At 38.3% G+C, this 14,820-nt stretch overlaps 2 protein-coding genes across 36 annotated transcripts in view; one reads left to right on the forward strand and one right to left on the reverse strand.

Moving 5' to 3' along the window:
* The window catches only part of TTN (titin), a 274,597-nt gene extending 271,370 nt beyond the window's left edge, over positions 1-3,227 (forward strand). For 30 of the 31 annotated variants that reach the window (XM_090045327.1, XM_090045330.1, XM_090045345.1 and 27 more), the window contains 3 exons: positions 73-226; positions 1,492-1,794; positions 1,924-3,227. In XM_090045327.1, coding sequence (XP_089901453.1) covers positions 73-226; positions 1,492-1,794; positions 1,924-2,222 — 756 coding nt within the window. In that variant the 3' untranslated portion in view covers positions 2,223-3,227. The remainder of the gene's footprint in view (positions 1-72; positions 227-1,491; positions 1,795-1,923) is intronic. The other variant, XM_090045341.1, reaches the window with a different exon arrangement.
* The window catches only part of PLEKHA3 (pleckstrin homology domain containing A3), a 34,662-nt gene continuing 22,681 nt past the window's right edge, over positions 2,840-14,820 (reverse strand). For 2 of the 5 annotated variants that reach the window (XM_090045364.1, XM_090045362.1), the window contains exons 7-8: positions 14,080-14,201; positions 2,840-12,700 (exon numbers count right to left, since the gene is read on the reverse strand). In XM_090045364.1, the coding sequence (XP_089901490.1) occupies positions 12,573-12,700; positions 14,080-14,201 (250 nt within the window). In that variant the 3' untranslated portion in view covers positions 2,840-12,572. The remainder of the gene's footprint in view (positions 12,701-14,079; positions 14,202-14,820) is intronic. The other 3 variants (XR_016442033.1, XR_016442032.1, XM_090045363.1) reach the window with 3 other exon arrangements.

Below are 14,820 nucleotides of genomic sequence, written 5' to 3' on the forward strand. Positions count from 1 at the left end.
CTCATATATTGGCTTTAAATTTGCAGTAATGATTCTTAAATTTGACTCTGATTAACTGCTTTTTCTCCCCAGATTGCTATTTCATCCCATATCAGAGTAAATCGCTCTAAGAACATATATTCTCTTGAGATTCGAAATGCTTCAGTGACTGACAGCGGAAAATACACAGTCAAAGCTAAAAATTACTATGGTCAATGCTCTGCTACAGCATCCCTGTCTGTACTCCGTAAGTTAGCTTTTTGAATCTTAGTGTTTTGAATTACTAGAATATCCTGCCATGATATGTCCAGCAGAATGAGAAGTGACTGAAAACAGTGATGATCTTGATTTGTGAATTTTAATAAGTTTCTATTTTGCTTGTACAAAGTGCAATTATTTTATACATTAAGAAATAAATGGCGTTAAAAAAAAAATCACACAACACTTATTTCAGAATGGGCAGTTTCCTACTACGAGTGCTAACAAAAAGCTATGAACATTTTCTCTGCAGTAATATTGCCATTAACCCCTTAGTGCTACTTATCATTGTTTTAAATAACTATGAAAGTAGCTCAAAAGAAAAAGAATATTTAACTGCAATTAAAATGTGACAATCAATTATTAGCACTTGAATTAAGTTCAGTTGTTGACAGTTCCAGACTATGATCTTGATTCCTAGCATCAAGGGGTTACTGTTTTGCTCATGATGTACTGAATGTATACGCTTAGGTTTAAAGGAAAGCTGCATATTAGCAGTTATTACTGCTTTCGAAGACTATGGAACAATTCACTTAACCAAAATATGTAAATTAGAAAATGCCAAAAAAATTAAATAAATTAAACTGTTTCAAGATTTCTACAGATATGAATGGGACAATCACATAATTGCTTGGGCTTCAATTCTAGCAATAACTGTAACAGGAAATGCTGTCTGCTAATACTTACCTACAAAGGAAAACAAAAGATGCAACTACTGACTGAGAGAATAGGGTGAGATTCCCCAGCAATTTTTAGTGAGACATAACAGTCAAGCTCTGTGCCCTGGGCACCAGCAGCTGTGGCTATGTTGTCTGCAACTGCTGGGTCAGCAGTGGGTGTCAGCTGCCATTTATGTACTTCCTGCAAGCAGGTGCCTGGGTCTGATGTCTCAGACACCCACCACTCATTATACTGCCATTTTTTTAGGTACATTTTTGCATTTCTTCCCCTACTTAAAGTGAAAAACTGATGTCAAAACAAAATGAACACATTAGAACTACAAGGCAGCAGAAGCTCATCTCTGATTTTTATATGTGCACAGGCTAAATAATGAATCATTTCATATATAAGGTGTTATTTGGCCACACTTGATGAAGTTTATAAAAAAACATTTTTATGATTCACTGCAGTTTTCCTTTAAACCGCAAGTTTTGTCTTCCCTTTTTTTGTAAAGTCAACATGTAGGATCACATGACTTCACCACTTTATGGGATGTCATTGATTTTTACTTCTATGTTTTGCTATGCTCCACAGCGCTAATTGAAGAACCTCCAAAAGAGGTAGTATTGAGGACAAGTGGTGATGCAAGCATGCAGGAAAGTTTCTCTTCTCAGGCATTACACATGTCTGCTTCTAAACAAGAGGCTTCATTCAGCAGTTTCAGCAGTAGCGGCAGTAGCAGCATGACTGAAATGAAATTTGCAAGCATGTCTGCCAAAAGCATGTCCTCCATGAAAGAATCCTTTGTAGAAATGAGCTCCAGCAGTATTATGGGGAAATCTAGTTTGACACAACTGGAGAATTCAACTAGTAAAATGCTTAAATCAGGTTTGAGAGGTGAGCAATACAATTACCAGTAGAGCTAGTATATCAACTATCCTGGAGTCATACTTAGAATAACTCCACTGCAGGGAGATAATTCTTAATGAAAATAACTAACTTGATTTTTTCCCCGTTTCTGTAAAGGAGTACCACCCAAAATTGAAGCTCTTCCAGCTGATATCAGCATTGATGAAGGGAAAGTTCTTACTGTATCCTGTGCCTTTTCGGGTGAACCTGCTCCTGAGGTAACATGGTACTGCAAAGGAAGAAAAATTTCTAGTCAGGACGAGCAAGGCAGATTCCACGTTGAAACCAGTGAAGATCTAACCACACTTATAATTATGGATGTCCAAAAGAATGATGGTGGACTTTATACACTAAATTTAGGAAATGAATTTGGTTCTGACTCTGCCACTGTGAATATTAACATTCGATCAATTTAGAGAGCTTGATCTGTTTTATTTACACTTGACTTTTTACAAGTGATTCATATGGACTGAAATATCTGAACTGTAAATATAAAAAAAATATTTTTGTACCTACCTGAATGAGACAAAGTCCAAAGATATACATTATGACTTATAGTCATTATTGACTTATGAATTTTAAACATTTTTTCATTGACATGTACATACTGTATATAGCCGAAGTTAACGGTTATGGAGTTTTGTACCATTTATTTTGTGACATTTTAAAATGTAACTTTTGGAACTAACAGTTGGTAGGCAAACGTTTCTGTCGAAATGAATACCCTGCTCAACATTTAACTAAATTTTGTGCCTCAACTCATTGTTGATGTCTAAGAATGCCTCAACAGGTAGAGAGGCTCCCTGTTGAAGACTACCTACACCTAAGAGAGGATACTGTGCACGGTATGTTATACCTGCACAACTATTTATGTTGAATCAGAAATGTAAGACATTGGTGATGTTTACAAATACCCTCCTGTAAGCAGCACTTCAATGTTTTACATTGGAACTGATTAATGTCTCACAAACATTTATTTCTGCGACTGACTTAATTTTTTTTGGGCAAAGTGCAAGCGGCCAGCACTTTGTTCACTTACTGTTTGTGTACTGTTTCTGGCATACTGACTGCCTGAATAGCTTTAAAAAGTAACACCACCTGGCCATCCCCTCATCACAGTTGTTCAGGTACTCAAATGCAGCAGCAGTACCAATTCTTGGAGGTTCCCAGGGTGCAGTGATTGTGAGTTTGTGTGGTAGTATTAGAACTCTATTACGTAGTCATTTCTGGGTAACTAAGCAATGAACCACAGTTTTAGAAAAAATCCTAAAAAACTGTTGTCAACACCACATACAACCTGACACTTCAATTTAATGTAGTTCTCTACTGTAGTAATACATATTATTGTTAGCTGTATTTGTTTAACCTCCTTGAAGTAGCATTGTTCCTTTGAATTAAAGCATGCTATCTGCACCTTACAACTTGGGCCTTCTTGTCATTTGTTTAGTATATTTTATTGGTAGTTCCATTTGTTTTTAAGTCATAGACCACCTTCCCATCTCTGACCAGACCCATGCACTCTGCTCCAGTCTTTACCTCTGTGTTCTTCTCTTCCCTTCACGATCTTGTTCACATGGACTCTCTCCATCTCTCTCTCTCTCCCCCTCCAATCTTTTAGCAGTCTCTCTATTTCACTCACTTGCTCGCTCACTCATTCTTTTAGCATATCCCCTGGATGGATTAAGATTGTTAGGATCACACTGTACAAAGCAAGACAACAGCAGAGTATCAAGCAACAAATTGTTGAAAAATTCCTTGCAAGGAAGGGATTGGCTAACATAAGAGTGAGGAGTAGATAGAGGGGAGATGAGACAGGGCTGGGAAAATTTACTTTGCACTTTGGTACACTTGACTTCCACATTCATTAAGCTGTTGATACAAACATTTCTGGTATCTCTTACAATTGATATTGATCAGATTTCAGGACTTTCCCGACCAGCATATTGTTCAGGAGAGAAATCAGTAATAAAGGTCTGAGGCTATTCATAGTGTAACTTCTTTCAGTTGTGGCATACATATCAGTTCTTGCACAGAGGTGTTCTCAGAACATATGCAGACAGGTCCTCCTGGCAGTATAACAACCAGCACATCAATTACTAGTTCAGAGGTAACAACTCAGCATTGACTCAACCTAGAGAGATTAAGGCTGTGAGAGCAAACATTCCTCTTTGTAAAAACTGCCCCTCCCAACCCCCACAAAAAGGCATCCCAAAACTAAAAACAGTGAAATACTGCCTTAGAGACAAATACACTGTTCACAAGAGTTAGAAAAATTATATATATATATATATATATATATATATAATGATGGCCATTATATCAGCAACAGAAGGCACAGATTTTTAAATAATAATAATGTATGTGTTTGAACCACACTGAAATCCATGGCAATGAGTTACCTAAATACCTGTAAAAAAAATTGATCCCAGAATCTAACTTTCACCAACTTTCCTTGTCTCCTGAAAAAAGCCAAACTATAAAGACTGTCTATACTGTTAGCCTATACTGGGAGGGCATTTTTGTCAGGTGGCAAATTAACTCTGCATTCCTCCCAAGTGTCACATTCTCCTTCCCTGGCCCAATCTGCTCTTTCTGCCATGTTCCCTTCCCAAACCACTGCTCTGCTTTCTACTTCCTATCTGCCACCGTGCTACTTGTCCTCTTTGACCTGCTGTCTTTCACATCTGGTGCACACAACACAGGTTGGCCACCCCTGACCTATACCATTATCCCACTTCTCTGTTCTTTGCACTTTCCTTTCTAGATTTCTATTAGACTACCTTCTCACACCACCTACTTGTAGGTGTCACCAAGCTGGTAGATGCATTCATCCCCAAACAGGCTCAGTTGATAGTTACAGCATGTGCCATTTAATTGGAACTCTTACGTGTTCTTACTTATCCTTCCTGGCTGGCCACCTCCTCCTCCTCCCCACAAGCGAAGAGAAATCTCATCGCTGCACTACAGAATTAGGCTCCCCTCTTGTATGCTTTTCTTGGCCCCATAACACTTGCACTTATAGCTGCTGAACGGCTACCTTCAATGGCAAAACTGAAGCGTGCTACTAGCTGACAGCCCCATTGTCCAACGGTCATGACACTCTCCAGTTCAAGGGATTCCTAAGGAATAATATCTGTACCCCTCCTCACCATACCCATAAAAGGGGGGTTGTTTTCATCATTTTCAACTTCTTTACTCTTTTTTTTGGTTCAAAGCAAAGAGGGACAACTAGGACTCTGACCCTCATCTAATTTATACAATACAGCTTCCCCCCCTAACTTCAGCTGTTTGAAGACTAATTTAGAAATTTTTCAAAAGATGTACTACACTACAAAAGCTTTAGTACCTCCACTTACACTGTTCACAATTTACAAGCCTATGGTTGTCTGGGAAATATCTGAGACCAAAACTGACCACCACATTAACTTGGTGGTTCAAGCAATGTCCCAAAAATCAAGAGAAAAAATTTAAATATTTTAGCCAGAGAATTGACTTGCTGTGCATTTCAATACTTTAAACAGGCATGTCTGCTTGATGTGTGGGAATACATGGACTTCTCTGAAAACATGCAACAATGTTTTATTTTCACAAATAGTGGGTGGGTCTACACATACAATTAGAGCACCTAAATAAATTCCGGTGCAGTTTGCACCAGAACATATTGCACTCCCTGGTGCCACATCATCACGTGGGATCACAGCATGTTGAGCTGAAGTGAAGCACCTCTTGCTGGCAGAGTGCTCCAGGGGTTACCCTGCCAGCCTGGGACTGCTCTGACCCAGCTCAATGTCCTGCAGGAGGGCTGCCTGGGACACGAAGGTGCTTCAGTATGGGGCTAGCCAGCAGGCAGCCCCTGCACTAAAGCACCCTTGTGCCCCAGCCAACCCGGTCAGTGTCTACATGTGCACTGTGGCACAGTAAATAACTCCACCATAGTATAGTACTTGTATCTGGCAGTACTATCCTATGGCAGTATTAATTACTTTACTCCGTCCTAATAGCACCACACATGTAGATGTTGATGTTTTACTGTGGAGCTAATTAGGAAACCCTGCAGTATCTCATGTGGATGCACCTACCAAAGGATTAATTTTCACCTTTGAGTGCTCAAATATTTATCAAACAACATGGATTTCAAATTGACATTTTTCATTGCAATAGTCAACAACGGGGGCAGATCAAAGAGGATGCAGTGGCATGGCCACCCCCTTCTACCTCTAACCCTTCACCACCTTTCTAGCCACACTGCAGAAGCAGCAGCCGGAGACTTTTTAAGTCCTGAACAATGTAAGAATTCCATTGCCCACCCCATCCTTCTCCATGCACAGAGATACATCCCCCTCTCCTTCCATTCCCCATTGTCCAATTGTTGCTGCCAGAGTCCCTTGTCCCAAGAGCAAAGGGAGCTCCTGTCTTGTACCAGCCAAGCTGCATAGGAGTTGGGTGCAGCACAGGAGGGCAGAAGCAGGCATGTGGGGTCTCCCTCCTCATGCCTGTTCTCTGGCTGGTGGGGAACAGGCCCACCTGCCCACTGCTACCATCCCAGGCTGAACCCAGCCCCTATTCTGCCTGGCTGGAGCTGTGAGACATTGGTAGCACTTACCTCACCTCTCACTAACCTGTAGAATAGTGTCATTTATGCTGCCGTGCTGCTGATAATCCCTGTGACAAAATTACTTTATTATAGTATATTTCTGACATAATCTAACCTACTTTAAACCCATTTCTCTACTGTTTATTATACAGTAACACAATGAAAGGACAGTTGGAAATCAAATTTGTAACACAAGAAAACAATGGAATAGTCCTTTATTTTTTCTAGAGTCTATTTACTACAGCTGCACCATTCCCAAGCCAGCTCTGTAAAGGCAGATTGTACTGACTGCACTGTAAAAGAAACACGTACTTTATTTTTTGTGTTTAAGTTCAGCCACAATTCTGATAAAGCATGAAGTAGTACCAGGCCAGCTTAACTCTGTATAAACTAAAGTTTTGGACAGTTGCATACTTAAAGAGGCTTGCATTCAATAATTACGTATAAAAGTAAGTACAATAAGAAATGCCTCCAGAAGCAAAACAGGAGATCATGATCAACTATAAGAAATTTATTTAGGAATCTTTAAGTAGGAAGGCAATTGCTGCTTGGCTTGGCTTGCATGAAGTTATATATGGACAGCTTAAACCAAAGTCATACTGCTGAAAAAACAAAATGTCTTCAACCTTTCCTTTAGATACTAAAATACAGTACATTTTATTTTCATAACTCATACAGGGCATTAAAATGTTATACAGAAGTTTTATGATAAGAGAAGAAAAGTTTTAAAGTAAAGAATTAAAAGTGAAGTAAATTCAGTGTTTCAGAAGGATATGTTTTAAACAGGGAAACACAAAAAAATCATTCTCTCCCCAACTTTGGCAAGTAGCTGGGGGGTGGGGGCAGATAGGAATGTAAAGGTTGAGCTGGTAAAAGCAATGCCAGAGAGGTAAGATGAAGCGAACAAATGGAGAGCTCTGAAACACATTTGGAACTAGCTCTCCCTCTCCTTACTCTTGTACCTATGAGACAATAAGAACCTTCAACCTCCATGGAAGTTAAGGGAGCTTAGGATACGTTGAAACTCATAATGCTGTTTTGCACAAATAGCTTGGGCATCCCAGGCACTGAATGTAAGTACAGCATGCTGCCCAGACAAATATTGCCTGCATCTCATGAGACCTAATTAGCACAGGTAAAATGCTGTGTTACTGTAGTTGTACTGCCTCCGGTTTTAGTTCACTCAGCATTAGCTGAGGTGAGGTGCATGGCACTGCATTGCTGTACAGATATAGCCTTAGTGACTCACAGAAAACACTCCAGTTACAAGATGAGAGCCCAAGTAAATCTGCTGGCACTTGTTCACTTAACATGTGATTAGACTGTTAATTATGCCATAAACAGCAACCCTCCTAGGCAGGGTTTGCAATACCGTGACAAGAACAGGAAAACAGCCAAAAAATATACCAGAAAAAGCTGATTTTGTTGTTGGTTTCCATCATGTCTTAAACTGCCTGGCAGATAGCCTTGCTATATAGCCCGATGGTGGCTGTAGGACAGGGCTTGGTGGACAGCTCTTCCATGTTGGCAGGCTGAGAGCCCTGAGATGTAGCCCCATGGCTATCTATAACCCAGTAGATTTAACTGTGTCAAACCACAGTGCCCAGGGGCCCTGGGACTGGGGAAGAGGTCCCTGATCCCAGGGTTCCTGTACACAAGAACTTTTAAAAACTGTACAGCCAGAGAATGGAGACACCACAATCATGGATCCTGGACCTACAGCATGCCGGGACCTTAAAAAAAAACAAAACCTTATAAACAGCTGGGTTGCACATCAATTTTCTGACATTGGTGTACAGGGCTCTGGATCCTGAGGCTGGGCCCAACTATCAGATGCCCCAGGCCTGTGCCAGTTCATGCCAGTCTGCAGACTACCAGCTTTCAACGTGATCCAGGGTTCTCCTGCACTGACAAATAGAAATAGAATGAGTAGGATCTGATCTGATCACAAAATTGCACATCCTGCTATATACATGTGCATGCATCATGCCATTAAATAAGCATGTGCTGGGGCCTAAGAGAGCATTGCAACTTAAGAGACAGTTTGGGAAGATGATAAAAAGTAGGGACAAGAAGTCATCCAGGGGTGCGGAAACAGAATGTATGAGATGCAGGTAAGGGCAAATTCTGACAGTATTCAAGTAGAAAAAAGGTTAGACTGACACATGAAGGAAATGGAAAGCAGAGAAGTAACCACAATAAGATGGTTCTGTAGGGCTTTGAGAAAACAGACACACACAAGGAGAATAAGATCATAGAAAGGAGATAAACATGGGTAATTTATTTCCCTCTAAAGCATGCCGTAGTGGATGTGGTTACACACAACACTAGTGTGCAGTGGTTTCTATACATTTATTTAGTACTTGTAGAATCAAGTACTAAATAAATGTGCAGTAACTGTGGTTACTATGCAGTAGTGCTAACAAATGCCTTTTAAGTGTCCTAATAATACTGCACAGTAGCGTATCAGCACTGTTGGTGCTATGACACACTACTAGCGTACTATTATTCAGCTACTGCACACTTAGCGTCTTGTATAGACACGCCCAGTGAATAGTTAGTGTGACAGTTCAAGCTAATATTTCATTCTAACTCCAATAAGTTTAAACCAAATCATGCCCCAGGGCACTGATTTTATTAACCAATTTTTAGTGGATCTATACAAAGTAAAATTACTTCCACCCATTGTACTAACCAGCAGTTTCAACAGAAGTTGAAAAGGTTAAAGGAGAGTTGGTATTTGATTCTGAGCCACTGAGGCACAGTACAAGCCCTATTATCTGGCACACATGGGGAGTGGGGGGAGGGTGCCAGGTATCTAAAAGTCTGGTTACCTGAGGCTGGCTGTTTTCCACCAGATGCGGAGCAGGGGGGAAAGAGGGTGGCTGCAGCCAGGCGTAGAGCAGAGCAGGGTGGATGTTTCAGCCAGATATAGAGCAGCAGCAGCGCAGGGTGCGAGCTTCCCCCTGCCTCCCCACATCCAGCCAGCTGGTCGTAACTAAGAGTATTCCAGTTAGTAAAATGCCGGATAACAGGGCTTTTATAAGTAGAAACTTTATACTGTCTTTAGTGGGAGATGGACCATGTTCATTACCTTTCTCTATTCATTAAAAGCACTGTTGATGGGTACTATGTAAGTTTGTTTTTTCCAAGTAATTGACATGAATTTCTACAACACCAATTTATACATAACATAAATCGGTCCCATTGTTAACCAACTATAATATTGTGTGTTTTGGCAAATCTGGAGGTTCAAATCTATAGACTAAAGTTCCTGCTTTTTTTGGTACTATATATGCATACTTACCAATTACAATAAATTATGAAATATATAGTAATGTAATGCAATAATGTTATTTAATTGACTGATTTTGCATCTAGGAGTTGAGGTAAATCATTCTCTCATCCATGGCAATGTTGCCAACCATGTCATTCAAAACTATATTCACAAATCAGTTTTAAAACAGTGAACAACAATGGAATTAAAATAAATACTATGTATTACATGAAGGTCTTGTGCACTAATGCTACATATGCTTTGAGTACACATATAACATGGGTAAAATGAAATCTGGGCTAAAACACTATGATTAGGAACCTCCCTAAATGGTGGCAGAAATTCATGGAGCAGCAGCACCTTTAATCTTGTTCTTTTCACCATGCTACTCCCTACCCCCGCCAACTGCTGAGTGGCTGAGAGGCAATGAATGCTGTAGTTTTTCCATCTTGGTCACTCAGCAGCCATGATGGTGGGAGGAGTTTGCAGCAAAAAGAGCAAAATTAAAGGTAAGGTTAAAGGCACTGCTGCACTGTGAACTTCTGCCACAATTTAGATAGGTCACTAGCAGTGATATTTCAGAATAAATGTGTTTGTTAATATTTTGCCCTGGCATATCAGTTACCCAGATTAGAAATATATTCCTAGAAAGGAACACATTTATGCAACTCCAATATTATTAGGGAAAAAAAGATATCCAAATGCATTTTAGTGTTTTGCTTATCCCATTAAATGAGTTTATACAGGTGACAAAAATGAGTGTAAGGTTCATATTAAGTGCAACAAGTTGATTTTAATTCCAATTTCTTCCTTTCATTCACTCAAAACTTACAGGAATGAAAAAAACTACTGAAATAATGTAATTTCTAGGGATTTTTCTCCTTTTGCAACCTTAGGTCAGAAAACTTGGATCTGGATTTCATTTTTATAATTGTGACAAGAATTGTGTACAATAAAAATCCCTAGTCAAATTAAAAGAACTCAAAAAAGTAAAGACTCTGCATTTGCCTGAATATTTGAAAGTAGCTATACCAGAGCTTAAATATGATAGTTCCAACAATATAATGATAACTCTAAAAATATGATCAAGCTGCAATACTTTTGTTGCAGTATATATAGTACTGGAATATTTGATCAGGTCACTTTTTAATATTTATTTTTACAGTTCTGATGAGACAGCAGACTAAGACCGAATACATTAGAATGCAAATTTTCAGAAAAATGTGCAAGCATGTGTATGACTAATTTGGGTGTGCAAATGGCTAGTTACATGCAATTGGTAGCCTATGCACAAATTAGGACTCTGATCCAGCAAACGCATGTCTGCTTTATGCAAGTAGTTCCATTTTGTGCACCATGCATACATTTTTGCAGGACTGCAGATCTAAGTATGTAATTGCTCATACTTTTGTGAAAATTTAGACCTGCTTGATGTAAAAGGAAAGCTCTATTTCATTCTTTATTCCCCTTCTTGTGTCTATACAAATGAATGTTTTTGTACATGTGAAAAATAATAATGGGGCAATAGAATTATCAAATTAAAGGAGGTTTGATTACAAAACAGAATTTGGTGCATAAGAGTGCAAAAAACTATGTATTTATTAAACACTGTGTAAATTAAAACAGCAAATGATTTTTTAAAGTACTCCATGACTAACACCTTATAGAGCAATTTTGTCCAAAAAAGTGAATATAAAAACCAAGTTTGTAATGCAAACACTAACAACCTTATACAAGCAAGGTGCTAGCAGGCACTGCTATTCTATATTATTCACAGAGTAATTAGAACCAAATTCTGATCCTACTTGAAATTAATGCAAATTTATATTTATGTAAATTTGATCAGAATCCAGCTCTAGATGTAAGCCAACTTGACGTCATATTTAGAAGTCAAAAACAACAGAAACCCCTTTTCTATATAAATATGTCATAAATAAAATACATATAGATAACAAAATATTCATTAGAACAGCAGCTCAATGGTCTATTATAGAAGCAAGCACTAAAATAATACCTTGTTAGACAGAATACTTAGGCTGTTTCTTTTGATTGCACAGTAAATCTAAACACTGCTACAAGAGCCATTTAATAATGCAATACACTTCCTCAATGATTTAAGCATGTCATAAAATCTGTATATCTTTAGCAATGAAAGTCAGTAGAAATTTTTTGATGCAAAAAGGAATAAATAAAAATTGTTAAATATCCAATGTTTGGTACAAATACTTCATATTAAGATAAGTTACTTTTTATATATTTGTTTAGAAAAATACACTAGATATTTCTACTTTCATTGGCTAAAAATAAGGACCAGATAATTTATAACCTTGCGGTTTTAAAGGCAGGCAATATTAATTACCATCAAGCTGCTATAACAACCCACTAGCATGCTTATGCCACAGTCCTTTTATTAGGTAAGATTCCCATTGAAGTGGAACTATGGAGTACACAAGGACTACGAGATCAGGTCCCAGGTTTGTGCAAACAACCAATTGGTCCATGGCACAAGTTACATTTTCTGCCCAAAATCTGAAACCTTTTTTCCACGGTTTCTAATCACAGGCTTACTTAAGATATCAATCAGATCTTCACACTTTTTAAAAGAGCTAAATTTACAAATGTAAATGCTTTTCTGTTAAACCATCATTTGTTCAAAAAACAAAACAAAACAAAAAAAAAGAACAGCCACACATTCAAACTGTGAAGTATTAGGAAAATACTCTTGCAAATAAACGATATAAAGATAAAATACACTTTAAAGTTAGTTTTTACATTAATCTATAAAGTGCAGAGAAATCCTTCTAAAAGGGAAAGAACTACTTCCTATAACAATAAAATAAATTACAGCAGCTTTTGCATAGCATTACTTAGAGAAAGTTGAGTACTTCAGTTTCTTCAGGAAGAAGAGAATGCAAGAGTCTCTTCCAGTTCAGATTTTTTCATGGACACAGTTTTGTTTTCTTCAGGAATGGTTGACACTGCCAAATCCCCATTGGGTGTACTTCTTGAACAGTGAGCAGATCCTATTGAGATATTGATTAGTATTTAAACTGTGACTCAAACAGCTCTGTTCAAACTGCTAGGCACTCTATTTGCTAACGTTTCATATACAACCCAATATATTTTATCCTACTGGATGCAATATTTGCACATTGTCCATGGAGTCTCCTGAATGGTTTTAGTTAATAAGGAATAGGGTAATGGATAAAGAACATTAAAGCTAGTGTAAACTCCAAGAAATCATACCGTGTAATGCACAACCACTGTAAGAGATCTGTCTATGCTGTGGCCAGACAAAGTCAATATAAGAAGCACGTATTAAGTAAGGTGTGGCAATTTATCATTTGTTAAAAGATTTTTCATTAACAAAATAGAAGCAGGATATGAACATTGCATAAAGATTTGATATTATTGGTACATCTTGTTGGGGAAGAGAAGGAACTGAATCAAATGCTGAAAGATGGAGACCTTACACTGGAAAGCATGGATCTCTTTTACTTAACATGATGAAACAACTATAATGGTGCAGGTGAGATAGAAAAAGGAGTTCTCCAATAGGGAACAGAAGTAGACTGATGTTGCTCAAGGCAGCAAGACTGAGCCTGACCTAGCTGTTCTGAAAGAATCCAGACTGGGTCATCCAGGGAAGGAGAAGCAGATGAGTCACCTAGAGTGGAATTAATTTTCATGTCAAAAGATATGTATAGTATTGGGTGCTTCAGGAGGTTTTCAGCAATGCAGAGGCTTTGTGCTGATCCAGTATACAGAGAAAAGTTAAACTTCAAGAAAGGAGCTGCAGTATTCTTGGGCCAAGCCAGGACTAAAGGAAAAAGTAGAAGCCTTTTTTTTTTTTTTTTTTTTTTAGAGACATCCAAATGGAGTCAATCTGATTGGGAGTTCCAGGGGAAAATCCATAAATGGACCTTACTTACCTCTGTGTATGGACTCAATGGTACTATGCTACAGAGAAGCATTATGTTTAGAATACAAGAACACATTACTTTGATTTGCTATTAGCTATGCCGCACGGTTTCAGAAAAATACTCTTCTGTCCAAGAGGTGGGTAGATCATTAGCACAAACTGGGTTTTTTTCAGTACACCAGATCATATTTTAAGTGGCAAATCAGCTAGAAGGTAAACCAAATATTATCTTTGATATAGCATGCAGGAATCCTACATGCAATTCTTTTGGCCAATAAAGATTGCATACTTAGATGTACTCCTTTTTTGGGGACCAGTAGTACATTCTGTAATACAAGTATTGTTATAAGTTGTACAGAAGCTGGCACAGCAAAACTGTGCTTCTCTAACAACTTAGTTTTTTACAATTCAATTATAAAACAGAATTTGGCGCACAAACAATGAGAGTACAAAAAACTAAATATTAATTAAACAACTTACTTTCTGTATCTTCAAGGGGAACATCATTATAGGATTCTGTATCAGAGTATGTTCTTCTGCGTCTTTGTGATAGCCGGTGAACTGAAGAAACTGATTCTTTTACCAAGTGACTACTCCTGCAACTTAAATAGGATCCATTAGTTTTACAAACTTGAAAACAAAAATATTATTGGGCTTATCTGCTTTTAATTTGAAATAAAGGTCTATAATATGTTCTACTAAACCTGTATGAAAAGGTAACTTCCATTTTGCTCTATACCCTTGAAAGTAAACTGAATGACCAGAACATTATCTGTTAGCTTGCACAGATTTTAAAGGGTGAAGACTATGGTAAGAGTATATTCTTGCATTAAAAAAAAAAAAAACCAAAACAAACAAACAAAAAAAACCACCACCCCAATTACTCAAAAGAACAAGAGTCAAATGTTTTTCATGACTCAGAAAATCGTACAAATTCTTATAATTTCAAGAACAGAAATCTATCCCTGTGAAAACAACAGGATTACTTTTTTTTGCATAAAGTTACTTGCATTTATATGGGTTTACAGTAAGTACACTAGATTATGGATCTCAACCTTCTTTGTACCAGGACCCATTTGTAAACTTCAATGGCCAGTCCTGACCCAGTGTACCTCACTCCTGACCTGATGCCCCAGGCCCCAGCCCCACAGCGTGTGGAGTAGAGGGTGGATGCATGGGGCAGGGTGGGGTGTGTGCGGGCAACGGGGGACCTCCAAGCAG

Source organism: Crocodylus siamensis, chromosome 4 (genome assembly GCF_052110815.1).
Source record: "Crocodylus siamensis isolate JL-2025a chromosome 4, ASM5211081v1, whole genome shotgun sequence".
Taxonomy (NCBI): Eukaryota; Metazoa; Chordata; order Crocodylia; family Crocodylidae; genus Crocodylus; species Crocodylus siamensis.